The sequence below is a fragment of the Quercus lobata genome, chromosome 1 (assembly GCF_001633185.2).
Source record: "Quercus lobata isolate SW786 chromosome 1, ValleyOak3.0 Primary Assembly, whole genome shotgun sequence".
Classification (NCBI taxonomy): Eukaryota; Viridiplantae; Streptophyta; class Magnoliopsida; order Fagales; family Fagaceae; genus Quercus; species Quercus lobata.
The window spans coordinates 40,945,083-40,972,085 of record NC_044904.1 but is presented as its reverse complement, the minus strand read 5'-3'; the positions used below and the strand labels follow the sequence as shown (position 1 = coordinate 40,972,085).

The 27,003-nt window shown below is 38.6% G+C and overlaps 3 protein-coding genes across 3 annotated transcripts; 1 reads left to right on the top strand and 2 right to left on the bottom strand.

The window, feature by feature from the left end:
* The first annotated feature begins 1,804 nt into the window (after positions 1–1,804).
* Positions 1,805–2,356, top strand: LOC115953969. The gene has a single exon (XM_031071811.1). It carries the CDS (start codon positions 1,805–1,807, stop codon positions 2,354–2,356), a length of 552 nt encoding a protein of 183 aa, XP_030927671.1.
* A 6,279-nt stretch (positions 2,357–8,635) lies between these two features.
* On the bottom strand, positions 8,636–19,734 carry LOC115990336 (universal stress protein A-like protein). The gene is made up of 5 exons (XM_031114178.1): positions 19,437–19,734; positions 19,226–19,317; positions 11,428–11,546; positions 9,202–9,286; positions 8,636–9,087 (listed from the first exon to the last, which is right to left on the bottom strand). The coding sequence occupies exons 1-4, from the start codon at positions 19,618–19,620 to the stop codon at positions 9,205–9,207; spliced, it is 477 nt and encodes a 158-aa protein (XP_030970038.1). The 5' UTR covers positions 19,621–19,734; the 3' UTR covers positions 8,636–9,087; positions 9,202–9,204.
* Positions 19,735–22,352: 2,618 nt separating this feature from the next.
* Positions 22,353–25,874, bottom strand: LOC115990328 (acyl-acyl carrier protein thioesterase ATL3, chloroplastic-like). The gene is made up of 5 exons (XM_031114170.1): positions 25,471–25,874; positions 25,013–25,113; positions 24,292–24,401; positions 23,239–23,334; positions 22,353–23,148 (listed from the first exon to the last, which is right to left on the bottom strand). Exons 1-5 carry the CDS (start codon positions 25,692–25,694, stop codon positions 23,029–23,031), a joined length of 651 nt encoding a protein of 216 aa, XP_030970030.1. The 5' UTR covers positions 25,695–25,874; the 3' UTR covers positions 22,353–23,028.
* Positions 25,875–27,003: the final 1,129 nt, after the last annotated feature.

Here is a 27,003-nt window from a genome sequence, read left to right as displayed (position 1 = left end):
TAACTTCTCTCACTCTCTCTCTCTCTCTCAAATTTAAAAAATATTATTTTTAAGGAAATATAATTGTATGAATAAGATATTTCCTAAAATAAATCTTAAACTTTATTATTGTGGGGTCATAGAGTCCAGTGATATACATCCACCTTTTGTACTGGGCCAAAGGCCTATACTGAGGCCCATAATTGCATATGAAGAAGACAGTGGTGATCATGGCAACTTAGGAAACCGTGCCGAAGACATCTCTATCCTCGGCTAGCCAAAGCCGAGGATGAAGAAAAGTGATTTATCGACAAAGATAATCTTCCAAAGCACTCCAAAAAAAAAAAAAAAAAAAAAAAAAAAAAAAAAAAAAAGATAAGTACAGTAAGTAAGCACACTAGAGCATGGCGGTAGAGCAATTCTAGGAAAAGCTGCTGCCTCCACATTAAATGCTCCATAACTAACACTCTGGCCGCATTAATGTGGAAATGATACCTGAGCAATGGCTTTTCAGACTCACAGTTACTACCTAAGAGCTTTGGGAGGAGGTTGATGTGACAAAGACTGACAACAGTAGATCCGACCTGCACGTGTACGGTGAAGATGAAGAAGGAAAGTAGTATATAAGGAAGAAGGAGCTCTGAGAAAAGGGATCGGAGATTTTACCAGAGAAAAAACTGTAGCAATCTGAACTAACTTTGTAACCATTGTCATAGTCACTCAAGAAGCAATAAGTTGAAGCTCCTCGGACTAGTGCCGATAATTGAATTGCTTGCTCAAGTCCGTATTTGTTTTACTTATTCATTCTTTAAATCATCTACAACTGTTGTTACGCTCATTAAAGCTCAGTTCTTCTATCCACTCTCTACAAATTTATTGTATTGGACTTGCTAGGCTTGAATTCGCTTATCCCTTAGGAATAGTGCTCAAACCCAGTCCCTACAATTGGTGCCGTCTGTGGGAAGAACTTGTGAGTTGGTGAGTGCAACAATTAGACATGGTAGGATCAGGTCCACACCAAGAAAACCCACGCCAAGCAGGTCCCCAACGGACAAAACCCGTAGGATCCCAACGACAGGATAATTTTCCTGGCCATAAACATGAACAAAATCAGATGAATGAAAGGAATCAAGAGGGGAGTGTGCATACCACCCAGACGAGCAAAAGCCACTCCCAGGTGTGTAGTCGCATATCCTAGAGACAAAACAACAACCAAGCCATGCAGCAGGAGATAGATGACTTGAAAAGGAAACTGCGCCATGCATAGCAGAAGCGGTCTCCTTCCAGTTTTGACATATCCTCTAATGGTGAAGAGGACAATAGGCAGAGATCAAGAACTCCTCTAAGCAAGACCTTCTCTTATGAAGATGAGCACCATCATAGACGAAAACATAAGGGCCCATCTAGTAGGGGCTTGGGTAATGATGCCATGAGTAAGGCTTTGGACCAGATATCTAAGTCACCCTTCACGCGCAAGATAGAAGAGGCCAAGCTACCTCGGCGGTTCCATCAACCTACGTTCACCATCTATAATGGTCGAATGGGCCCCGTGGAGCATGTGAGCTAGTTTAATTAAAGAATGACCATTCACTCCCAGAACGAAGCTTTGATGTGCAAGGTTTTCCCGTCCAGCCTAGGACCTGTAGCGATGAGGTGGTTCAACGGCTTGAAGACGAACTCCATAGATTCCTATACGCAGCTCACCCAAGCCTTTAGCTCTTGCTTCATTATGAACAACAAGGTTCCTTGGCCTCTGAGTTCATTGTTGTCATTATCCATGCATGAGGGAGAAACTCTAAAAGCATACTCAGATAGATATTGAGAAATGTATAATGAGATGGATGGCAACTTTGATGACGTCACCATCAGCACTTTTAAAAGGGGCCTCCCAACCGAGCACGACTTAAGGAAATCCTTGGCTGGCAAGCCTGTCATTAGCGTATGTCAACTTACGAACCGAATTGATAAATACAAAAGAGTGGAAGAGGACCAACTGCAAGGGAAAGGAAAGGAGAAGGTTATCCCTCAAAAGAGGAGTGATTTCAAGTCGGACCGATACAACAATAACCGTCCAATGAGAGATTTTGTAGGGCAATCCGGGTCAACCAACATGCAGACGGTTAACACCGTATTTAGAGAACTGGTACATCAGGTTTTGGAGAAAATCAAGAATGAGTTATTCTTCAAGTGGCCGAATAAGATGGCTGGAGACTCCATAAAGCGCAATCAAAATCTGTATTGTCAATACCACCAGGACCACGGACATACTACAGAAGACTGCAGGAACCTTTGGAACCACCTGGATCAGCTAGTCCGAGAAGGGAAAGTGAGGCACCTTTTGCATCCTTCCAACGGTCATCAAGGCCAGGCAAACTAGGAGCCCCGGAGAGACACATCTTTAAGACCTCTCATAGGCATGATAAATATCATCCTTGCTGCTCCGAGAAGGACTGACTCTTGTCCTTCTAGAGTAATGTCTGTGACTCGGCTCTCCACCGAGGATAACGATCGAGAGTCCAAAAAAGCCAAAAAGGGACCCTCACCTGTGCTGGGATTCTCAGACGAAGATAAGATCGGAACCATCCAACCCCATGACGATGCTCTAGTAGTCACACTCAGGATTGGGGGATTTGATGTGAAGAGAGTACTGGTAGATTAGGGCAGTGCCGTGAAAGTAATGTACCTCAACCTGTACAGGGGACTGAACTTAAAACCTGAAGACCTAACGGTGTACGATTCCCCTTTGGTAAGTTTCAAAGGGAAAAATGTTACTCTAAAGGGCCAGATCAAACTGCCCATACAGACCAGCTCAGACGTGGGGGAGGTAGATTTCATTGTAATCGACGCTTATTCACCCTACATAGCTATTGTGGCTAGACCTTGGCTTCATGCCTTAGAGGCTGTTTCTTCTACACTACACCAGAATGTGAAATACCCATTGGAGGGCCAAGTCAAAGAGATTGTGGGGAATCAGACCATGGCTAGACAGTGCATGGTGGTTGCCATCTCACGCCAACCTAGTGCTGAGCCCTCGGCCTCTGTTGGAAAAGGCTTATAGCAATCAGCCACCTTGGCATTGCCCGGTAATGAGTCAGACAAGGAGGTAAAATACGAAGATCTAGAAAAGGTAGCCGTTGGCGCTGATCCAAAAAAGTTCTTTTAAGTTGGCTCAGAACTACCTCCCCAAGAGAAAGAAGAACTGATTGGGTTTCTTAGAGAAAACATGGATGTGTTTGCTTGGGACGCCTACGAGGCCCCAAAGGTTGATCCGAGCTTCATCTTCCACCACCTAAACATTAACCCATCCGTTACTCTCAAGAAGCAACCACCCCGGTGCCCGTCAAAAGAGCATGCCAACGCTGTTAGGGACAAAGTGATGAAGCTCAAAAAAGCAGGGGCTATCAAGGAAGTATTTTATCCCGAGTGGTTGGCCAATACTGTAGTGGTAAAGAAGAAGAGTAGGAAGTAGCGAATTTGTGTGGACTTCACAGACTTAAACAAGGCGTGTCCGAAAGACCCGTTCCCCATGCCTCGTATAGACCAGTTAGTAGATGCAACTGTAGGCCATCCTTGGATGAGCTTCTTAAATGCCTTTCAAGGCTATCATCAAATACCACTAGCCTTGGGCGATCAAGAAAAAACAGCATTCGTGACTCCTATTGGAAATTACCACTACAAAGTGATGCCCTTTGGTTTGAAGAATGCGGGGTCTACCTATCAAAGGATGATGACTAGAATGTTTAAGCCACAACTGGATAAGAGTATTAAAGTCTACATAGATGACATGGTGGTAAAGAGTAAAGTGGTGTTTGAGCACGTGGAAGGCCTTGGAGTCATTTTTGACATCTTAAGGAAACACAAACTGCGTCTCAATGCCTCTAAGTGCTCATTCGGCGTCGGGTCTGGAAAATTTTTGGGCTATATGGTAACTCATAGGGGAATTAAGGTGAGCCCAGATCAGATCAAAGAAATTCACAATCTGCAACCTCTTCAGAACCCCAAAGAAGTCCAGAAACTCACTGGAATGATTGCGACCTTGAATCGGTTTATTTCCAGATTTGTGGATAGGTGCCGACCATTTTACCTCCTGATGAACAAATGGAAAGGATTTGAGTGGTCCGAGGAATGCACTTTGGCCTTCCAACAACTTAAGGAATACCTATCTTGGCCACCCATCATGTCCAGCCCTGAGGCCGACAAGGTTTTGTTCGCCTACATTGCGGTGGCCCCTCATGCTGTCAGCTTGGTGTTGATACGAATTAATGAAGGCATACAACGGCCAGTCTATTATGTAAGTAAATCATTACATGAGGCCAAGGTGCATTATTTACCATTGTAAAAGGCAATTTTGGCAGTAGTGTATGCCACGCAAAAAGTCCCTCATTACTTCCAAGCGCACACAATTGTTGTTCTAACTCAGCTTCCACTTAAGTCTGTACTCCGAAGTGCCGATTACACGGGAAGAATTGCCATGTGAAGCATAGTTCTAGGGGCTTTCGATATCAAATACATGCCTTGGACCTCCGTCAAGGGCTAGGTCCTCGCTGATTTATTAGCCAAATTTTCCAAACCCCCCATAGAAATAGTAGTAGAGGAGCAAAACATGGATAGAAAATCGGTTGGCATAATCTCCGTGCAAGGACCCTTACGCTGGAAAGTGTATGTTGATGGCACAGCAAACCAAAGGGGAGGGGGCAAAATAACTAAACTAAGTAATTTGGAAACCTTACCATGCCCAAGTACCTCTTGAGCTTGAGGAAGATCTCCTGCCTCCTGAAGGATCGCAGCTCGGCCATGTCCGAGGGTAGTAACAGGGCCCTCTCCAAAGCATCAGCCGCATGGCTACCGGTGCCTCCCTGGAAGTCCCTGATGGAAGCATTGTCCATTAGGGAGGCCCCATCAAGCATTGGAGCCGGGAGCCAAGCCTGGGTCTCAAGTAGAGGATTGACCATCTTCTCAGATCCCCTGTGCCTAACTTTTTGTTTCATGGCGGCTCTTTAGGCCTCCTCTTCCGGTGGGGGGGCGAGACTTCTCAACCTCCACCACCTCCTTGCCCTTTAACCGTTTGGGGTCAGAAGGCTCGGGTCTTGACGGTAGGGTTGGCTTAAGAGGAGGAAGAGGAGGAAGTTTAAATGGAGCAAGAGGGAGCTTGCTCTGTGAAAGGGAAGGTGGTTTGTTCTGAGCTGCTCTCCCTTGTGTCTCCCTCCCCGGTTGGGACTCTATCAAATCCAACAAGTTTGTTTTTTGTCTCCTCTATATACCCATATCTTCTTCAAAGGGAGTTTCTATCGAGGGAAAGTCTGCTTCAGTATAGTTTGGGTCGTTGAGATCACCAGAAGGGTCCTCAGACGACTGAGCTTGGTTGAACACCTCAAATTCGTCCTCGGACGAACCTAACTCAATGACTTCTTCTTCTTTCTCTGTTTTTTCTTCCTCTTCCTTTACCACGGGACGAGAAGAAGAAGAACCAACCAAAGGTATGCCCTCCGGAACTGAAGCACCCTTAGGGAGTAGGAAACCCTCAATTGCGACGCTGATCCTATGGAGAAGTGGATTGCGGGCCTTGATGACACACTTTGGTGCTTGGAAAGCACGAGAGATGGGTGTATATCCCAGTATCAGGTGAGTCGCCCTGAGCTGATTGTCGTCCTCATTCACAAACACCTCGACCTTGAGGATGTTGTCCAAGCTCTCCCTGTTAACCAAACTGAAGTTAGGTTCAATGGCACATCTGTCTATAGAACCATGAAAAGCAAAGGGTTAGAGGCCAAACAATATAAATCATGATAAGGCAGTGAACAAGTCCTATTCCTATCTCTAGAGCCCCACCTGGTTGCCCCTCTTCCGTCGGGCAAGGAACGCCATCATGCCACTCCCCGGACACGATTAAAAAATCTTTGTTTAGCCCCTTGCTAGACTCAGGAAGGTACTGTATGAGCCTGATTTCAGGCTACCTTGTTTTCAGGTAATACTCCTTCCCCTTTAGGTTGTGAAGGTTGTAGACCTAATTCACATCATGATGGGTCAATCGTAGCCCCATTTGCTCATTTAAGGCGTCTACACACCCTAATATTCTGAAGACATTTGGGACGCACTGGGTGGGGGCTAGCCTAACAAACCTAAGGTAATCCCTCATCACCGGCCCCATAGGGATTCTCATGCCATCTTCTATGAAGGCAATCATGGGAATCACCACCTCACCTGCTTGCCTTAGAAAATGCCATTCGCCCTCCTCACAATATTTCAGGCCCACGTTGGGTGGAATCCTGTAATCAGCCCTAAATTTTTCCATCCCATCCTCGAACTCTACCAAACTCTTAAATCTACCCATCCCCAGGAGAAGTTCAGAGAAGCTAAAGAAAGTTGGGAAAAAGAGGCGAAGGAAGAAAGACACAGAGAGAGAAAAGTAAAGAAAATTTGAAAAGTTTGGAAATAACTTACAAGGATGAGGAAAGTGTCCTCGGATACGCTTTTGAAGAGACACGAGTGAGTGAGAAAGATTGACAAATTCAACGTATGTGCACAGGAGCTCTTGAATGCAAAGGTAATTTGGGCAAATTGATTTAAATGGGTATTTATACCCAAATCGAAGTAGCAGCGGGAGTTTTCCCGCTCATGAGTAAGAAAAAAAAAAAAATCTCCACCGTTGGATCGCCATCACACCATAGAACGTAGGGGACAACCAGCCGCAGGAATTTAATGAGGGCACGGTCCAGATGCCGAAGCGTCAGGAACATGCCTTGGGCAGTTAAAAAGGCATTGACACCGGCAGAAGACAAGACGTGATAAGCCTAAGGTATGCCCGAGGACATCAAAATCCTCCTTTCTGTCCAAGGTGCCAGATAGCAGAATTTTGAGGGGCAATTGTGAGGTTATAGAGTCCAGTGATATATATCCACCTTTTGTACTAGGTCTGAGGCCCATACCGAGGCCCATAATTGCATATGAAGAAGACAGTGGTGATCATGGCAACCCAGGAAACCATGCCGAGGACAGCTCTATCCTCAGCTAGCCAAAGCCGAGGATGAAGAAAAGTGATTTACCAATAAAGACAATCTTCCAAAGCATTCCAAAGAAAAAGATAAGTATAGCAAGTAAGCACACTGAAGCATGGCGGTAGAGCAATTCCAAGAAAAGCTATTGCCTCCACATTAAATGCTCCACAACCAACACTCTGGCCGCATTAATATAGAAATGATACCTGAGCAATGGCTTTTCAGACTCACAGCTACTACCTAAGAGCTTTGGGAGGAGGTTGATGTGACAAAGACTGACAACCGTAGATTCAACCTGCATGCGTACGATGAAGATGAAGAAGGAAAGTAGTATATAAGGAAGAAGGAGCTCTGAGAAAAGGGATCAGAGATTTTACTAGAGAAAACACTGTAGCAATTTGAACTAACTTTGTAACCATTGTCATAATCACTCAAGAAGTAATAAGTTGAAGCTCCTTGGACTAGTGCCGAGGATTGAATTTCTTGCTCAAGTCCATATTTGTTTTACTTATTCATTCTTTAAATCATCTACAACTGTTGTTACACTCATTAAAGCCCAATTTTTCTATCCACTCTCTACAAATTTATTATATTGGGCTTGCTGGGCTTGAATTCGCTTATCCCTTAGGAATAATGCTCAAACCCAGTCCCTACAATTATAATATTACAATTCACAACCAAACTTATAAATTACAATTCGTGTTGTAATCCTTATTCAATGTACCAAACATACCCTTAGGATTTTCATCAAATTTCACAAAGAGGTATTTTTTATTTTTTATTTGTAATAATAATAATAATAATATTTATGAAACGTGCGTGACAGAATTGAATGAAAATAACAACCACTTTGTCCTTCCACAGAGTAAAAAAAAGTTCCACATAATCAACTATGTATGAAATTAAGATTATGCAGCGCGCAGGAGCAATAACCAAAAGCATAGTTTTCAGAACCGGACCGGACCGGGAGGTCGGACCGTGAAAACCGGAAACCGGGATGAAAACCGGTTTTTAAGCCTAAAGAACCGGATTTTTTGTTAATTCCGTGAACCGCTAAAACCGGGGTTGGACCGCACGAACCGGTGAGAACCGTGCAGTCCAACCCCTTAGCAATTTTTTTTTTTTACAATTTTATTCTACTTAATTAAATTATCCATCTCTTACAAGGAATAAAAAAAATTATAATTAAAATCCTTCAAAGATATTCAAATTTACTTCAAAAATTAATCATAAATTTTAATGTTTTCATGGTTATTATTTTATTTTATTAACTTTCTTATTTAATTATTAAATATATGCTTGAAAATCATTAAATTTCTCTCACATATATAGATATATTGTCAATTTTGCTAGTTTTATAAATTTAATATCTATATTTAGGCTTTAATTAATTATTAAATTAATTATGACGCATCACGGTTCGACCCTGGTTCGACCTCAAAAACCTTGAACCTCTCCCTTTTACGGTTTAATGAATGGTCCGGGTCTGAAAACCTTGACCAAAAGGCCCAAAACAATACTAATGAAGGAAATGAGGAAGCGAGTATAGCCATAGACATAAAGACAGCAATGTCGCAAATTTCATTTTGAAAAAAATATATACAAATAAATATATCATATGGTCTTTTTATTTTCTTGCTGAATATAGTCCATATCAGATATATAGCAAAAGCTAAATCAAGCGGGTTGCATTTACTAAATTTTGAAGTCATGTACTTATACACATGCTTGAATTCTCGATTATACTGCACAACAATTAATACAGCATATCAACAGAGATATATACAAAGGGATTTACTAACGTGTTCTCTTAAAACATACATTAGTAAATTATTTTAGGAAATTTTTTATAGAAAGACGAAAAATTAATTAACTGTTTTGACAACTTTTTCAGTTCCTAATAAAATTTTTTCCAAAATAAATAGTTAATGTGTGTTCTAAGAGCACACATTAACCGGACCATATACAAATGCTTAAATTCTCATTAAAGTTGGTAATGGTAGAAATCTTTCTTATTCGTCTCTTCAGAACAACTATACATAAGGTGAGCTGCACAGTTTCCATACCCCAGCTATAATCCAACAGAGCATCGGTGACAAGTTGAGCATCCCACCTATTATTCAATGCCAAGTGCATAGAGGTGTACTTTTATTGAACCAGTGTTCAAATCAATGAAATATATTTGAGATTGACTATCCAAAAAAATAAAGAACAACTATACTCTCACCCTTCAGTAATCTGGCTTTCTCACGACCAGAACAGGGCATTTGACGTTATGAACACAGTAATTGCTCACGCTTCCCAGAAAAGCCCTGTCCCAACATACTTGCATTAGTACTTCAATATGGAATAATATTTTTCTCTCCTAGAGCACAACCAAGGAACAAGGTACACAAGTATGAATGCAACCATAAAAAACAGTTCACAATCTTACTTTTTTTTTTACTTAGCTACTAAAGTATTACAATAAGTATAATGACATAACAAATTTAACCTTTTTTTTTCACAACTGAAATGAGGTGGTAAATTGTGATTTGTGTAATAAAAATGATATCAGTAGTGATCTCATGTAAAAGCGGTATTGTACTAATCACAATTTGTCACTTAAATAAATTGTAAAATTTGTTGTAATTGTAAATAATGTTGACAGTAGTAATAAAGACTGACCATGAATAAAGAAACATGTTATTGAAATTTGAAAGAGTTTTCTGTGAATTTTTCTTAAATAATGTGTGTTATGAATAATTAGCACATGTTGTATTACTAATGAAACATAGCCAAAAGTTGTGTTAAAGATAACCAACACCGTTGTCAAAACAGACCATAAATACCGTTGTCAATACCGGAAGTTTGAATAATTTGCACATGAAGTATTATGAATATCATTAATTAGATAATGCTCATTTTTTAAATTAAAAAAAAGTCATAATTGAACCTATGGTCACAAATATCACTATACAGTTCAGCAAAAAAAAAAAAAAATCACAATACAGATTGCAGCAGTAATTTCTTTAAATTACACGGTTTCCAACACAATAAGATAATGTCAATTTTACTCACTCCATGCCATACACATGGTTGGCATTTTATAGTCAATCAGAAGATGTGTACACGTTCAGCAATCAGCATTCTTTAACTACTATAGCACAAAACATATTTATGTGAACATCCTAAATCACATGCCATTTTTCCACATTAAATGAGCAAACATTAGGATTACGATCTTCAATCAATGCGAGAAATAGCATACGGAAAAAGGTCATCCAAATAAAATTCGGGTAAGTTATTGACCACCAACAAGCTCAACTTATCACATATAAGTTGTTTTTTCCTAAAGCATACATGAATAGTATGATATAAAGTGTACATTATCGGTAAAAATGTGGCTAATATTTGCCACTTTGGAACTACAATATACACTTTATAACAATAGTGAAATATAAAAATAGTTTTTCCCTTGTCATAAGATTGATAAATAGTTATTAATTCTAGAGTTTCCAAACACTCCTAACTTACGCCCAACTTTTTATGCTGTAGTTATCCCTACATAATATATGGGCAGTGTTAACGGGGGCACCTCGTAAGGTGCTCGTTAAGAAACAATTTTATATTAATAAAGCCAACTTTTAGTCAGATTTTTGATCAATTTTATAGGGTATAGAGTTAATAAAGCCAACTTTTTGAGTTTCGCTTGTCACTTCAGTACTATTTTAAGTCATTTCATCAATTTATACCAATTTTTTATTAAGTAGACTCTATAATAAATCATCTTTAACAGACACTTTACGATGACATTAACATTTTCCATTAAATATTGCATGAACAATGTTAAGACTACAACTTATTATACAATTTTCGTCATAACTTGTCATGCATCTTAAAGCCTTTCTCACTATTTTGGTAAATTGAGCAGACAAAAAACAATGCATATATTGGTGTATTGTCGATGTTTAGTACTTCTGATTCAAGTATAATCGAGCTGAAAGGACTTAACTTGTACTACACCAACAACTAATGCTTAATTATCCTTTTCAAAGGCATAATTAAGTTTCCTCAGCCTTTTATGGGTCTAGATTAGATCCAGTGCACTGTACCCGGTTGGATGGTGACACATGTCTAACAACGGGTTCAGTGCCATTTGACACTAGACACAAACTACCCCCGCCTTTTATACCATTTATCAAATGAAAAGTTCTTTCCATGTTCTATCAAAACAGAAAACTGTACATAACAATTCTAATTGACATTTTTTGTTTGTGCAATACACCATGTCTTCTCAGTATAAATTGATCATAATTTTCTTATTTGAAAATAAATGAAATACCGGAATGAAACTAATTCCCAAACACACATGCATGCACAGTAGTTCTGCAAGAACACTTTGTAGTTAAAAGTAATTAAAGAAGATAGGTATAAGCTAATGCATATACAAATGGTAACCTTTGGTACTAACCTTTTTATAGCTCCACGGCCATGGCTGCCCAATACAAGTAATTGAATGTTGAGCTTCTCCACAGCTTCATATATTGCCACTTTAGGATCCCCAACTTCTGTCACCGTTTCTGCAACAATCTATAGCAAGGAGCAGTGCATATTACCATATTTAACATATAGTGGATTTGAACTTTTATAAAGTTATTTTTGGTTAAGTCTATCAATGAGAAGTTCATTTGATTTGACCTACTCAAGAATAGGAACTTTCACGCTGTTATCAATACACTAACACTAAAAGAGATTGACATCTAAAATTTAAATTTTGTAACACTCCAAAATCAATCTTTTTTTTCCCCAGAATTTGTTTACTTTCAATAACAAATCACACAAATCAAATTATATGTAATGCGAAAAAGATAATAAGTATTTATTGAATAGGTTTCTCTGGTCGGCTAGGGTTTAGGGTTTTTCTCTGCCAAGCCGCCGGTAGAATTTGTACCTAGCTTTGTCTAGGTTTTCTTATTACCCTTCAGCCTCTGTAGAGTCTGATAGGACGGTGGGTTTTGTGAGTTTGGTTCGTGGTGTGGCTGTGCTCTTTCTTGTGGTTGGACAAGGACTCATGGCTGGGTTAGAAGAGATGTGGGCAAAGTTCACTTTGTCGGAGGAAGAAGAACGTGGGGCAGAAGTATCACAACAGAGGGCGTTGAATGTCCATAGGTTGGCAGGTAAGTTTCTTACAAAGAGGGTGCTGAACGTCGATGCCGTGGCTCGCACTTTTAAACCCCTGTGGAAACCAATCGGAGAGCTTAAGATTCGGGACGTAGGCGACAACATCCTGCTGTTTGAGTTTGAAGATAATCTTGATCTGGAACGGGTCCTTAAAATTGAACCTTGGTCGTATGACAAACACTTGGTGGTCTTCCAAAAGGCCATTGATGTCGAGTCGACGCCTTTGCTGGATTTTTCTTTCACTACCTTCTGGATGCAAATACACAATGTACCTCCTGCCTTTGTTACTCAGGAAACCGGTGAGACTATAGGAAGCACGTTGGGTACAGTGGTGCAGGTGGCGGACCCGGAAGACGATGGAACGGGTGGTGAATTCTTAAGAGTGCGGATTAAGCTTGATATTTCTCGACCTCTGCCTCGCTGTTGTAAGCTCTGGAATGCAGGAAAACTTGTGGGATGGGTGGGCTTGAAATTTGAGAGACTCCCAAATTTCTGTTATTGGTGTGGGAGAGTTGGACATGGGGACAGAGATTGTGAGGTTTGGCTGCACAGTAGGGGTCGTTTGAGAAGGGAGGAGCAACAATATGGTGAATGGTTAAGGGCTGACACTTTTCGACCAACAAGAAAGACAGTGGCTGTGATTCCAGGTGTGGCTCGAAATCAAGCTCCTTGGCAAAATCAGAAGCAACGTAGAGCTCATGAACATGGTACAAAGGCTGGGACGTCTTCTCAATCAAACTACAAGACAGGCTCGGGGTTTGACAAACCAGAGGAATGCACTAGAGCGAAACAAGTAGCAAAGTCCAAACCGGTGGCATCTATAAATGTTGAGGCAGGCCGTGGGTGTTCTTCAGATGGTGAAAGTATGGCTTCTAGTGATTGTAGAGTGTGCTTGGAGCCTCAAGCAGCAAGGTTGGAGAAGAATTTCATTGAACCATCTTTTAATGAGGCTACGGGTTACCAAGTTCCAAATAAGCCTGCTGCCACGGGCTCACATGGACTGCATACTGAACATTTGAGGTCGCTGGATGTTGATTCAGCCATCTCAAAACCCACACCACATTCTACTAGGGGGTGGAAGAGAGTAGCACGTGAGATGGGGAAGAGTGATCAAGGAACTAAAAGGTATAGTGGGCTTGATACTGAGGGTGTGAAAAATGACTTTGGCAAGCGTGGTACGTGCATGGAGATAGACTTACAATTAGAGGGGAAGAAGCAATGCATGGGCTTTTGTAGCCAGGGGGATGACCAAATTTCAAAGGTGGTAGCTGGGTCCCAGCACCACCAGTCGCAATGAGTTGCCTTAGTTGGAACTGTCGTGGGCTTGGGAACCCACAGACAGAGGACGAAGTAGTTGCCCTAGTAACTACAAAAGATCCCAATCTAGTTTTCTTAATGGAAACAAAAGCTGACAAACCTACTTTAGAAAGAGTTGGTAGAAGAATACACTTTGCTAACCTATTCTTTGTTCCTCGTGTCAATACAGGTGGCGGTCTTGCTTTGTATTGGAAATCGGATTTTGATGTTGATGTCCAGTCTTTTTCCAATCGCCACATTGATGCTTTTATCAACCAAGGAGTGGATGACGCCTGGCGGTTCACAGGTTTCTATGGAGACCCTGATATTGCCAGCCGGGAACATTCCTGGTCTTTACTTAGGGATTTGAGTCAACGTTCAACTTTGCCTTGGATTTGCATGGGAGATTTTAATGAAATTTTGTTTGCAGAGGAGAAATTGGGATGGCTGGATAGACCAGAGCGACAAATGCAGAGTTTCAGGGAGGCTTTGGATTTTTGTAGACTGAAAGATCTTGGGTTTAATGGGTATCCTTTTACCTGGTGTAATCGTAGACCGGGGGACCAAAATACTTGGGTTCGATTGGACAGAGGTGTTGCCACTGTTGATTGGATATTGCGGTTCCCTACCTCCCGTATTCATCATTTAGAGGCCTTTCACTCAGATCATAAACCGCTACTGTTCTGCTCAGATTCTGAATTCAAGCGGTTCTACAGGAGAGGCAAACCATTCCGGTTTGAAGCAATGTGGCTAAATGATCAATCTTGTGAAGTAGTTATTAAAGATTCTTGGGGTGAACAAGCTATGTCTGAATCGGTGTGGGGTTTCCAGCAGAAGATTATGGCTTGTCAGCTTAACTTGAAGGTGTGGAATAAAAAATGTTTTAGGCATGTCCGTAATTCCTTAAACAGGAAGCTTAAAGAATTGAAGGAAGCTGAAGAAGGTGGTAGCTATAGAACTCACCCGAGGCAAATCAATGCGCTGAGGGAAGAGATCCAAAGGTTGAAACACAGGGAAGAATGTATGTGGAAGCAACGGTCCCGGAATACTTGGCTAAAGGAAGGGGATAGCAACTCTCGGTTTTTCCATTGTAGGGCAAACCAAAGGAATCGCCGTAATTTCATTGCTAGTTTGGAGGATGGTGAAGGAGTGTGGAGGGAAGACGAAGGCCAATTGGGTAGCATCATTGAGAATTATTTTAGAGACATCTACACTACCTCTAATCCTTCAGGTTTTGACGAGATCTTGAATGGCATTCACCCGGCTATATCAGAGGAGGATGCAGGTATGATTGGTCGTGACTTCCATGCCAATGAAGTTAGGTTGGCTCTTGATCAGATGGCTTCTCTTACTGCTCCTGGACCTGATGGTATGTCCCCAATTTTTTATAAGTCTTTTTGGCATATTGTGGGTGGAGATGTAATGACTGTGGTGCTTAATGCTCTTAATTCTGGTGTGGTCCCTGAGTCACTAAACTCCACTTTTATTTCCCTAATTCCAAAAGTTAAACACCCTAAAAGAGTTGCTGATTTTCGCCCCATTAGTTTGTGTAATGTGGTCTATAAGTTGATCTCTAAGGTTTTGGTGAACCGGTTGAAAAAGTTCCTAGCTAGTGCTATTCCGGAATCTCAAAGTGCTTTTTTATCGGGGAGGCTTATCTCAGATAATGTACTTGTGGCCTTTGAAACTCTGCATCACCTTAAAAGGAAAACCAATGGGAAGGTGGGCCAGATGGCACTGAAGCTTGATATGAGTAAGGCTTATGACAGGGTTGAATGGGAGTTTTTGGAACGAGCAATGAAGCATCTTGGGCTTGGAGAACGACTGGTAAGGCTTATTATGTCTTGTATTACTTCAGTCTCCTACTCTATTCTTCTTAACGGGCAACCTGTTGGTAATATCAAACCTAGTCGTGGTCTTCGTCAAGGTGATCCTCTGTCGCCTTATCTTTTCCTTATGTGTGCCATGGGATTACAAAGTTTGCTGAATAAAGCAGAAATGGAGGGGCAAATTCGAGGAGTGGCTATATGTAGAAATGGACCAAAAGTCTCACATTTATTTTTTGCAGATGATAGTGTGCTATTTTGCAGTGCTAAAGAAGAAGAGTGCCAAAAGATTCTTGATATCCTAGCTATATATGAGAGGGGTTCTGGCCAGAAAATTAACCGGGAGAAGACTAATATATTTTTTAGCTCTAACACCCTCAGGAGGTTCAAGCCCGGATTCAACAGGTGTTGGGTGTCCCTGCTATTCGACACTTTGAAAAATATTTGGGTTTGCCGGCATTGGTGGGTAGAGCAAAAAAACAGAGTTTCATCTACATTAAAGAAAGGGTGTGGAAAAAGCTTCAAGGGTGGAAAGAAAAACTCCTGTCTCAAGCAGGTAGGGAAGTGCTGATTAAGGCGGTAATACAGGCGATTCCGACCTATACCATGAGTTGCTTTAAACTCCCTAAGGGGCTAGTCAGAGAACTGGAGGGCATGATTCGTAAATTTTGGTGGGGTTATAGAGGAGAGCATCGGAAAACTCATTGGGTAAAATGGGAGCGACTATGTGAAGCTAAAGAAGTGGGTGGCATGGGGTTCAAAGAAATTGAAAAATTTAATGATGCTCTATTGGCTAAGCAAGTGTGGAGAATGATTAATAATCCTGAATCCCTTTGTCATCGAGTGTTCAAGGCTCAATTTTTCCCAGAGTGCTCTATATTAGATGCCAAGGAGTCCAAGTCAGTATCCTATGCTTGGAAGAGTATTATTGGGGCAAGAGATGTGATACGTCAAGGGATGGTTTGGCGCATTGGGACAGGAGAGGCTGTACGAATTAAGGAGGATAGGTGGCTGCCTGGACGTGCAAATTGTTCAGTCATCTCACCCCTTCCTTCACTGGTTCCGGATGTGAAAGTTAGTACCTTGATAGACCAAGACACCAATGCTTCTAGGTATAAAGGTTTTGGGAGCAGAGAAAGGATATGTTTTTGGTCAAATGGGTGAGTAATTTGCTGAGGCAATCGCGAACATGAGATATGGAGGAAGTAGCTGCAAAATGTGCAACAGTAAATCGATCCAGAGGCTTTGAGTTTGCAGCCTAAACACAAGGCTAAGTTTAGGGTCTATTGTGGCAAATGGTTGGAGAGCTGTAATGGATGTTGGTGGCTGAAATGGTGAATTTCAGGTTCAGGTTGGCCATTCATTATACCCATGTAGCTCACTTATTCTCCTACTACTTTCTCTTTCTGATCTCTCAGAATTGGTTTGTGCAATGGAAAACAGAGGCTGTGCAGCAACTGTTCCTACCTCATGAAGCTGAAATTATTCTGGGTATTCCTTTGAGCACTCGACGCCCTGTGGATCACATCATTTGGGCGCACACACCATCTGGTATGTTCACTACTTGTAGTGCATATAAACTTTTGGTTTCCTGTGATGCATCTTCTAGTGCAGGTAGTTCTAATCCTGAAGCCCAGAAAAGATTTTGGAAGGGCATTTGGCAGCTCCGGGTCCCAAACAAAATCAGACACTTTGTATGGCGAATTTGTAACAATGCTCTGCCAACAATGGTGAACCTTCATCGGCGTCAGATTGTTCCTAGTGCGAGCTGTGCGCTGTGTAATGTTCTTCCTGAAGACGCTCTTCATGCAGTGTGGTATTGTGAAGCCATTTCAGGTGCCTGGTCTACGTTGGATTGGTTTCATCAAACTGCACCACCACGTCCCACTACCTTCACTGAACTACTTACTAGTTTTCTGTGCAACAAAGAGGAGTTTAGAGCAGAGATTTTCGTGATCATGGTGTGGTTGCTGTGGAATAGGCGTAATGCAGTCCAGTTTGGTCACTCGCCTCTTCCAGTGGCTAGTATTTGCAGTTCTGCAGGTAGCTATTTGCAGGAATTTCTTCAAGCCCAGAACGTTGTGCCTGAATCGCCCCGTCCTCCTCCCATGCAACAATGGCGACCTCCGGACCCTCAGTGCTTCAAAGTAAATTTCGATGCCGCTTTGTTTCATCGCTCAAACTTGGCAGGTATTGGGATCATTGCCCGTAATCATGTTGGTGAAGCAGTGGGTGCTCTGTCTTCGCCCATTCCAATGGCCCAGTCCGTGGCAGATATAGAAGCCTTAGCATGTTTGAAGGCTGTTCAGTTTGCATTGGAAATTGGCCTCAACCGAGTTGTGATTGAAGGAGATTCAGCAGTCATCATCAATGCTCTTCTTCACGGTGCGGGTGAACTAGCCAGTTTCGGAAACATCTTGGATGATATCCGTTTACATTCCTCTGTTTTTCAGTTTGTGGAATTTGTTCATGTTAGTCGTAGTTGTAATTCAGTGGCTGACGCTCTCGCTAAGAAAGCTAAGTCAAATGTTGGGGATCAGATTTGGCTGAATGATTTGCCATCTGATATTGCTCCGTTAGTTTTGCATGATGTTCACTAGTTCTGTTTTGTTGAATAAAGTTTCCCAGGTCTCTGATCTGGCTTCTCAAAAAAAAAAATTATATGTAATGCAACCTAAAAATAGATAAACTTGAGAAATTTTATTATATGGTTAAATATGCCTACATTTATATATTAATTCCAAATATAGTTATCAAAAAGTTAAGCTAAAATGACCAACAAGACCCATGGGGCATGTTTATCAAAGTTGTTAGGAAGGAATTATCATAATGGTTTGTATTTAATAGGATTGTTGTTATGCATGTAATTATGATATATGAATAGATCATATACCTAGCAGCCGCATTATTTTCCAGAATGCAACACGTGGTCACATCGAAAAGTGAAAAATAAAGTTCAACAATGCCAAAATGCAATTCCTAATGTATCTAACCAGCGATAGAGTGAGGATTTGATTGGTGGGGGATGGGTGAAATCTATAAGCACATGTACCAACACACACTTGAACATATATAATATGAAATATAAAAAATCATGTATATACTAAGTGATATTTTAGAGTAAGAAAATTGATAAAATGATATATATTTTGTTTCTCCATTAAGGATGTTTTGCATGAATAATCCATTTTCTATTTTTTTTTTCAAAGTCAAATTTTCACTTAAAATGAAAATATTTTTAATAGTTAGATAATAAGTACAATTTATATCATTATGTAATTATGCATAACTTTTATTCCTTACTATACAAATTTTCATGAAGGTGAATAAATTATTACATAAAGAATTTAAGATCCTAGTATCTATGTAATTATAACTCTATTTTCGTTGTTTTCCATCTTTTGTCTTATACTTATTCAAATTTTATAGATTTTGAACCTTAAAAGACATCAACAAAATAGGAATGGGTTTTTTTTTTTTTTTCGTTTAAAATGAATTGGGACATATAAAAGAGGTAATTGTGTATTGAGTGTATAGTATGTTTGAAAAAGATTAGTATATCAACAAGAAATAAATCAAGAAAATTCACACAAATTTTTTTGAAAAAAAAAAAGCCATATTTTAATTGGGGGAGAGGGGCAAAATTGTAAGATAAACTATAGTTGTTAATTGTTTCTTTTGTGGGCCGGGCCCCCTAGCTCTGCGGACGAGGACGAGTCTAATGGAGTGATTATGTGAAGTTTTTAGTTGGTCGCATAATCTAAGAGATTGAAAAAGATCAGATTTGAAATTGTTGAGGAACTAAAATTTAGGACCAACAATATATTTTGTCTAAATTGATGTCTAATTATTAATTGAACTGGAAAATTGTCCGATGCTTAAAGAAATTAAGAAAGGAATACGCAAATTGTAGACCAAAAAAAAAAAGATAAGAAGCAATAATATTATTATGATTACTATATATACCCCGTTGTTGGCGCAGATTTGCTTAGCTTTCTCTAAGAGAGCCGATGCAATCTTATTCTGATTTTCTTGAATAGACCTAATCAATTCCGGAGCTGTAGTAAAACATAAAAAAGTAGTCTTCCATCAATTGTGTTTCCTTTACAAGTAGCAGTAGGAAGAAGAAGAAGAAGCAATAATTGATTAATATATAGAAAGAGAGAGAGAGACATACGGGCAGCACCAAAAGAGGAAGCATAAGCATAAGTGCATTCAGAAATGGGCTGTACAGTAAAGAGTACAAGTTGTGAGTTGTCGTCTATGGTTTGACTAAGATTGTCGAGAGTCCACTGGAGCGCGTACCGGCTGCACTCGCTCTCGTCTATTGCTACCATCACCTTCTTCTTCTCACTGCCCATCTCTCTCTATCCTTATCCTCTGTGTTTCTGTTTCTGTTGATCCAATTCTCTCGTAGCAATGCAAGTAAAAAAGTTTTAAAAAAAAGGGGTCCTTTTAACTAACTGCTGGTGGGCACAGCCGAATAAGTGGATTTTGTTACGATTTATTTATTGCTCTCTTGCTCCTGATTACTCCTAACCAACTAACTAACTAACAGTCAAGCCACGAGTGAGTTCACGCGTTGTTTGTTTGTTTGTTTGTTTCATTTGTATTAAGACCAAACATTTTTCTGTAATCTACAGTAATTAGTTGGTAAGTAAGTCTTAAGTGCTGAGGCGTGCACGGTTTTCCTTCCTAGCGTGGCATATCGAAATGGGATTCGGATGTTTTTATTTCTTTATATCATTGAAGGAAAATTTAAACGCTCTATACTAATTAATTTAATTGACAAATGAAAATATTTTAAATAGAGATTCTAATTAATATCTTACCATAAAATCCTTATTTGACTAGAAAATCATTAAAACGTGTCAAATCCTGGAACAACAAATTTAAATCTATATTTTCAAAAATTGCATAATAAAATTTAGTAAACAACAAAAATTAAATTGCATGTTACACTTGGGACCATAATAATAATAATAATATAATAGAATTCATCCTCAAGTCCCCCACAACATGTAAGTGTGGGCTTCAATGTTTTGATGCCCAATTGTATTATTTGTACAATAAAAGGCTTGCACTTGCACATGCAACAGATGTGATGGGCTTTGCAAATTTGTTGACCAATTAGTCCAAATAATTTTCCTTGTTTGTAAATTTTAAGTGACTTATTAGGCTTGGGCATTTTTGACACAATGGATCATTTTGTAAAATCAAAGGCTATTGTAGTGGGGCACAACCTATGTAGAGAGTAAAAAATTTGAGACATGAGCCCATTTTATGTGGCGAAAGCTAGAGCGTTTCGAAGCCCAATACAACACGCGCAAGGATGTGCATGGGTCACAAAGCCTATATCGTGAATAAGAATCCATTGATTGCGGGGCCCAATCTGTAAAAGTAATATGGTTGGGCTCCATGAGAGGCTTGCTACCTGTAGAAAATTAGGCAAAATAGCCCACACTCTTAAAACACACTAACTTCATCACATGCGCTCCACACATGCAATGAGCTTTTTTTTTTTTTTTTTATCTTGAATTTAATGTAATTTTTTAATTTGAATTTATCTATTAGTGAGGTTACATAGGAAGAGATTTTTAAGAAACTAAAATTTAAGATTTGAAATAAAGTAAACTGTTGGGTTTAGTGTATGTTACTTTTTAGCAAAAAATGTAGCAAACGTGCGAGAAATATATTTAAATAAAGAGTGTGTCAAATTTTAGGAAAAAAGTTTATCTGGTAATTTTTTTTTAATTTTGTTGAATTACAATTTTAACCCTATTTTTTGTTTTTTTAAAATAAAGATTATCTAATTAGATTAGGGTTATTTTTGACATCTTGTAAAAGCATAACTAATTTTCTGAATTCTCTTAATATATAAAGATTATTACATATTAGGCTTACTTAATAAAATAAACATTGCTATATATTTTAAAATTTTAATCCTTGAATTGCATGTTTTTTTACACCCTTAATACACATGTCAAATTTTGTATCAATAAAATATTATATACTATATGATCTATAAGCTTATATTTTATGCATAGTTTTAAACTACAAAAACTAGCAATTTAAACAATTTATTGATGACATAACTATTGATCTTTAGTTTTCTAAATATTTTGCAAGTATGGAAAATATAAAAAGAAGATGTAATCTAATGAAGAAATTCTCAAAATTCACCTAAAAAAAAAGATAGTGAGTAAGGTTGTAGTCTTATGCTACAATTAATTTTGTAACTAAATTTTGTCTAATGCACATGGCTAGGGAGGGAAGAAAAAAAAAAAAAAAAAAAAAAAAAAAAAAAAAAAAAAAAAAAAAAACCCTGATCACTAATTAACTCAAAATCAAGTACATTTAATACAAACTAATCTCTAAGCACACGCGTGAGAACTTGCTCAGATGTTTTTTCTATTTTTTGAGTAAAGATTAATAATTTGCATTTATTATAATTTGAAATTTCTACTTTTTCCAATTACACCAAAAAAATTTATGTGGGGTGAGTTTTATAGATTGGAGGAGTTTTAAAACTAACAAAAGAGTGATTCTATTTTGTAGGAAATTAGAAAGTAGAAGTAGGAATCTAAATTAACGTAAAAGTAGGATTTTTTTTTTTTTTTTTTTTTTGAGAAAGAAGTAGGAGTTTATTAGAAGTAGGAAGACATTTTAACATAAAAGTAGAAATTTATTATTTTTGTCAATTTAGAAATTTATTATTTTTGTCAATTTACTATTTTAACCTCAATTTTAAGTTTTAGGTAGGGGTATTTTTGAAAGTAAAAAAAGCAATAACTAATTTTCTTTTGCCAATTTACTATTTTAATCCCATTTTTAAATTGTTAGTTAATTAATTTAAAAGTATTTTTGACAGAAAAAAATCAATAACTACATTTCTGAATCCTCTTAATATATACATATAATAAATGATTTTACTATTGAAAACTGTAAAATCTGCAGAAACACAAGTTTGAGAAGAATATTATGTCTCCTTCGGCAGAAGTTCCCAGATTCCTAAACTATATCTAAATTGTTGATGGTACTATGTTGGAGGAACATAACAATTACAAGTTATTTGGTTGTCCCAGCACTTCAAAAGAAATGTATTCTTTCATGCTTCCATGTTTACAACTAAATTAAGAAATATGCGAGCAATCAAGAGTTGTGTACAAAAACCAGCAATAAAATTACACCTTCTTACACCAATTTTTCTTCTCCACCCTTCCACCCTCTCTTTCTTAGATCTACCGATCCAACTTCTCAACTTCATTTCAAACAATCATGGCACAGAAAATGCAACAAACTTGCCCTGGTTATCCTAACCTTAAGTCATTTTTCATCATACAAGATGGACCATGACATCAAATCTGGGCCAACAATCACTTAGTAACGTATCATGCCTTGACTTTATCACCATTCAATCTAAAAGACACATTTAAGCTCCAAACTCAGTTCAATTGATTGGTATACACTCCACAAGTACCCAGTTTTTTCTCCTTCATTTGACAAGGCTGCTTGAGGAAGACAGGAGTTGAACAAACCAGAAAAATTCCAAAGGCTCCCTCTTTTTCAAATAATTGTATAAGAAAGTTGTTTAGATCAGACATAAACATGATGAATTGAACAAGTATGATGAATCTTATGTGAAAGATTATTTCTTTTTCAAGTTGGAAACTTTCTAAGGGAAAACAAGGACAACTGGAAATGACTAACATATACCAATGGGTCCTCAGCCACAAAATCCTTTCCGCTGAGTTCTTGTTACAGTTGAATCAGCTAGATTCTTCATGGCGCATAAATTGAACACATTTAGATCTCACCTCTTGTGGAATACGGACAGGACGATAGTTCTTGTCAAGCCAAACTGCTGTGCCCTTTGCCTCCAAAATAGGCTGAATAACACATATCAAAGTCACCAAACATCAAGACATGTCCTTCAGATGGTTTATGAAAATTGGTGCCTAAGGGCCACAATAACAAACCTCTTGATTTGGCAGCTTGAAGATGAAGTGCTCAAAGTATAGGCGAGCAGCCGAGGAGCCAGAGATCCTAACCTTTACTACAAATCTTTCTCCACTCTAGATGCACAGGAATCACCATGAGAACAGATATAACCAATATTAATATGGTACGAGCTTTAACCATAAAGTATGAAAACCTATCCTAGCAATCATTAATTGCACAAAAATTGCACTGATCAGTTTTACAACTTTGCACAAACTACAGTTGTAATATATTCTAAAAAAAGTATGCACATAACATTGTACCACATTCAGCAAGGTTAATTAAAGCTTTCAATATCAAGTTATAATTACTTTTCCAACCTCTAAGAATTTCTTCTACCTTTTTTTTTTAATAATTTCAATTGTTGGGGGAGGGGGGAATTGAAACCTAAGATTCTCAGATGGAAACACCAAGAAATGTCAATTGAGCTACAAAGCCCTTCGCAAAAATTCCTTACACCTCTAAAACAACAAATCTTAACTACTTAATTAAAGGAATAAGTTAGAAATTGTTTAGAAAATTGTTAACTAAGGTACTTTGTCAATACTTTTCAAATTCTAATTATTTGATTCTTCTTATTTTGTAAGTTGGTTTTTGTAGTTCTGTAGTAATATTTTAAATTGGTGAATTAAAGTCGTTGTTTAATATATATCAAAAAATATATATATTAGGAAAATTTATGATTCTTTGTACAAGCCAAATACTGGAAAATGTTTTCCAAAGCATTTTCATGAACACAACAATACATTGGAAAACAAGTGTTTTCCTGAAAATGCTTTCAACTTAAAATATTTTCCAACGAAACAACAGGAACCTAGAAGCCATTCTTTACAAGAACATCCTAAGCTAATGTATTAATTACTTAAGATCAAAGGCTGCACTAGGCTCCAACAATTATTTAGCAATAGACCAAGAAATTATAAAAATATATGCGTAACAACAATCTATTTTGTGACTTATGAAATTAATAAATATTAAGTAAAAAACAGATACAGGTTTAGCATAGAAAATTGCAAGGATCAAGGACATACTCTTAGAGGTGCAAGGAATTTGAGTGACAATTCTGACAGTGCTAATGCATCACCAGTGCGGGCAACTGTATCAGCAGTGACACCAATCCTTTCCAGAAGTTCATGTCGACCTGATATATTGCAGATCAAATCATTGGATTTTTATTCATAAAGATTCAGATGCTATGAAAGTTAGTAGGGCTCATTTCAAGTGCCATTTGGAAGAGGTTTGAGCTAAAGGAGAAAAATCTTCTCCGTCTCTCTCTCTTTCTCTCTCACATGCACACTTCAAATCTTTTTAGCAGAGCTACCTTCAGTAAACGCAAATGATTCAAGGGCTGTGCTTATATTTTTTTAGCCTCCAAATAGAAGCACAACAATTATTCAAGAATTTCAATAGATCAAAGATTATAACAGCCTGGTAGTAATTTACTAGCAGTGTTATGCATTCATATTCATTTTCAGTTTTTTAGCAATCTCATCATTTTCTTAAAATCACATAAGAACTACTATATGATACACTCATTCAACATTCCAAATTAACTTCACTCTTTTATAAATACCTAAATACACTATCATAAAAATAAAATTAAAATAAAAAACTGCATACGTGCACATAAACTACTATCAAACATTATAATTTAAGAGAAAATTTCCACACAAAAAAGTTTCTGCAACCAAGTCAAACAAGCAGCCGAAAATTGCATACAATTAACATGAATCCATACACAAATATTCTCACCGTGTTGGCAGTAACTTGCAAAGACAGCATTGTTAACTACTCCAAATTGATCCAACTCGTAATCACGAACTTTGAGCTCAACTTCAAAGAACCCACTCATTCTGCGAAACAAAGTTTTTTTTTTTTTTTTTACGAATTCTTACTAATCATTCGAAACCCAAATATAGACAATAACCAAAAAAAAAAAAAAAAACTATAATTGGGTGGCACATAAAAGGAAAAGGGCATCATCCAAAATCATTGTTTTCCCACAACAAAGTAAACCACCGACAAATTTCAAAGACAAAGAAACTGAACGAAATTGGTTCATGAATTTAACAAACTAATAAGACTTGTAAATTTGGAAGTTTCAAAAAAAAAAAAAAAAAAAAAAGACTTGTAATTGGAAGTCTGTAACAAATGTCACAACCACAATGCTCAGATTAAAGCAACCCATTAAAGACAGTAATTTGAAGTACCCTTTGCCACCTTTGAGCTCCAAAAATGCGAGTGCGTTGCTGCAGCTTCTCACGACTGGGACTGATCGGAGACGCGGCGGCAAGACCGGTGATAGGGTGGTCATGGGGAATGGACGGCGGAGATGGAGCCACGTGGACTTGACACGTGAAGCGGGAACTACTAACGCCGCGGCCGCGTGGGACCGATGGGCGTGGGCAAGTGAAAGCGCGTGCAATTGTAACATGTCTTGATCGGAGAAGTGTGTGGCTGTGGCACTGTGACTTTGACTGTGGAGGGTGTTGGGTTAATCGTTCGGGACTTTAAAAAGGGTTGGTTGGAACTTGGGACTGGAAAATGGAAATGCAAAGGGCGTTAGAATCCATGAAACTGTTTGTTTTTGTTTTGTTTTGTTTTTTTTTTTTTTTAACAACTATTTTAAAATTTTTAGCATTTAGTATCTAAAAAACTAGTTTTATAACATGTAACATCACTCTATCCGTGTTGATCAGTTGAAGCGTGTTGAGCAGTTGAAGAATAACACTGACGTTTACTCGGGCTTGGTGGATATTGAACTGATGGATGATGACTCACTTACTTGCAAACGTGTACAAGAAGATTAGCAACCCGGTTAAAGGCAGGCCCAAGAGAAGTGGAGATAAAAATATGGGTGGGCTGCTTACTATTCAAGGCCCAAAGTCTAGTGGATAAAATGAAGGAGCAACTAAAAAGGCCACATCAAAGGATTGTAATTCAAGTAGTGCCGGAGAGAATGGGCTCAAGAAAAGGACTTGGAAGAGGGCTGTTATGAAGCCACGGTCTAATTTGGAGGTGCCTATTAATAAAGTACTTGGGCCGAAGAGGAGTAGCAAGGAGATGCTGCGTGGAACAGAGAAGGCAGATTTGACAAATAAGAAATCCAAGGTGAGTATTACTGAAGGTTTACATGTTTTTTCTGGGGTGGATCAAATTACAACGGCGGAGGTTGCTATGCAACCCCGTCGGACATTATGAATCTCTTGAGCTGAAATTGCCAAGAGCTTGAGAACCGTCGGACAGTTCGTGCCTTGGTCAAGGTAATCAATAAACAAAATCCCAATATTGTCTTTTTAATGGAAACAAAATTTGGTTTGGAGTGGATGATAAAAGTTCGTGATTTGTGTAAATATAAAAATGGTCTTATTGTACCTAGTAGGGGAAGTAGTGGTGGCTTAGCTTTATTTTCGAAAAAAGATATTAGGCTTGATATTCAAACCTATTCTCATTCACATATTGATGCTTGGGTAGACGGGGGGGGATGGTATTGGTTGGTGGCACCTTATTGGTTTTTATGGTGAACCGGATACTTCTAAGAGATGGGAATCATGGCAAAAACTTAAACATTTACATGGGACATCCTCTTTGCCGAGGCTAGCAATTGGGGATTTTAATGAAATTACTAGCATGAATGAAAAGGAGGGTGGAAGTAATAGAACAAGACAACAAATGAAATATTTTGTTGACACTATTAACTGTTGTGGTCTTAAGGAAGTTCGATTCATGGGGCCTTTGTTTAC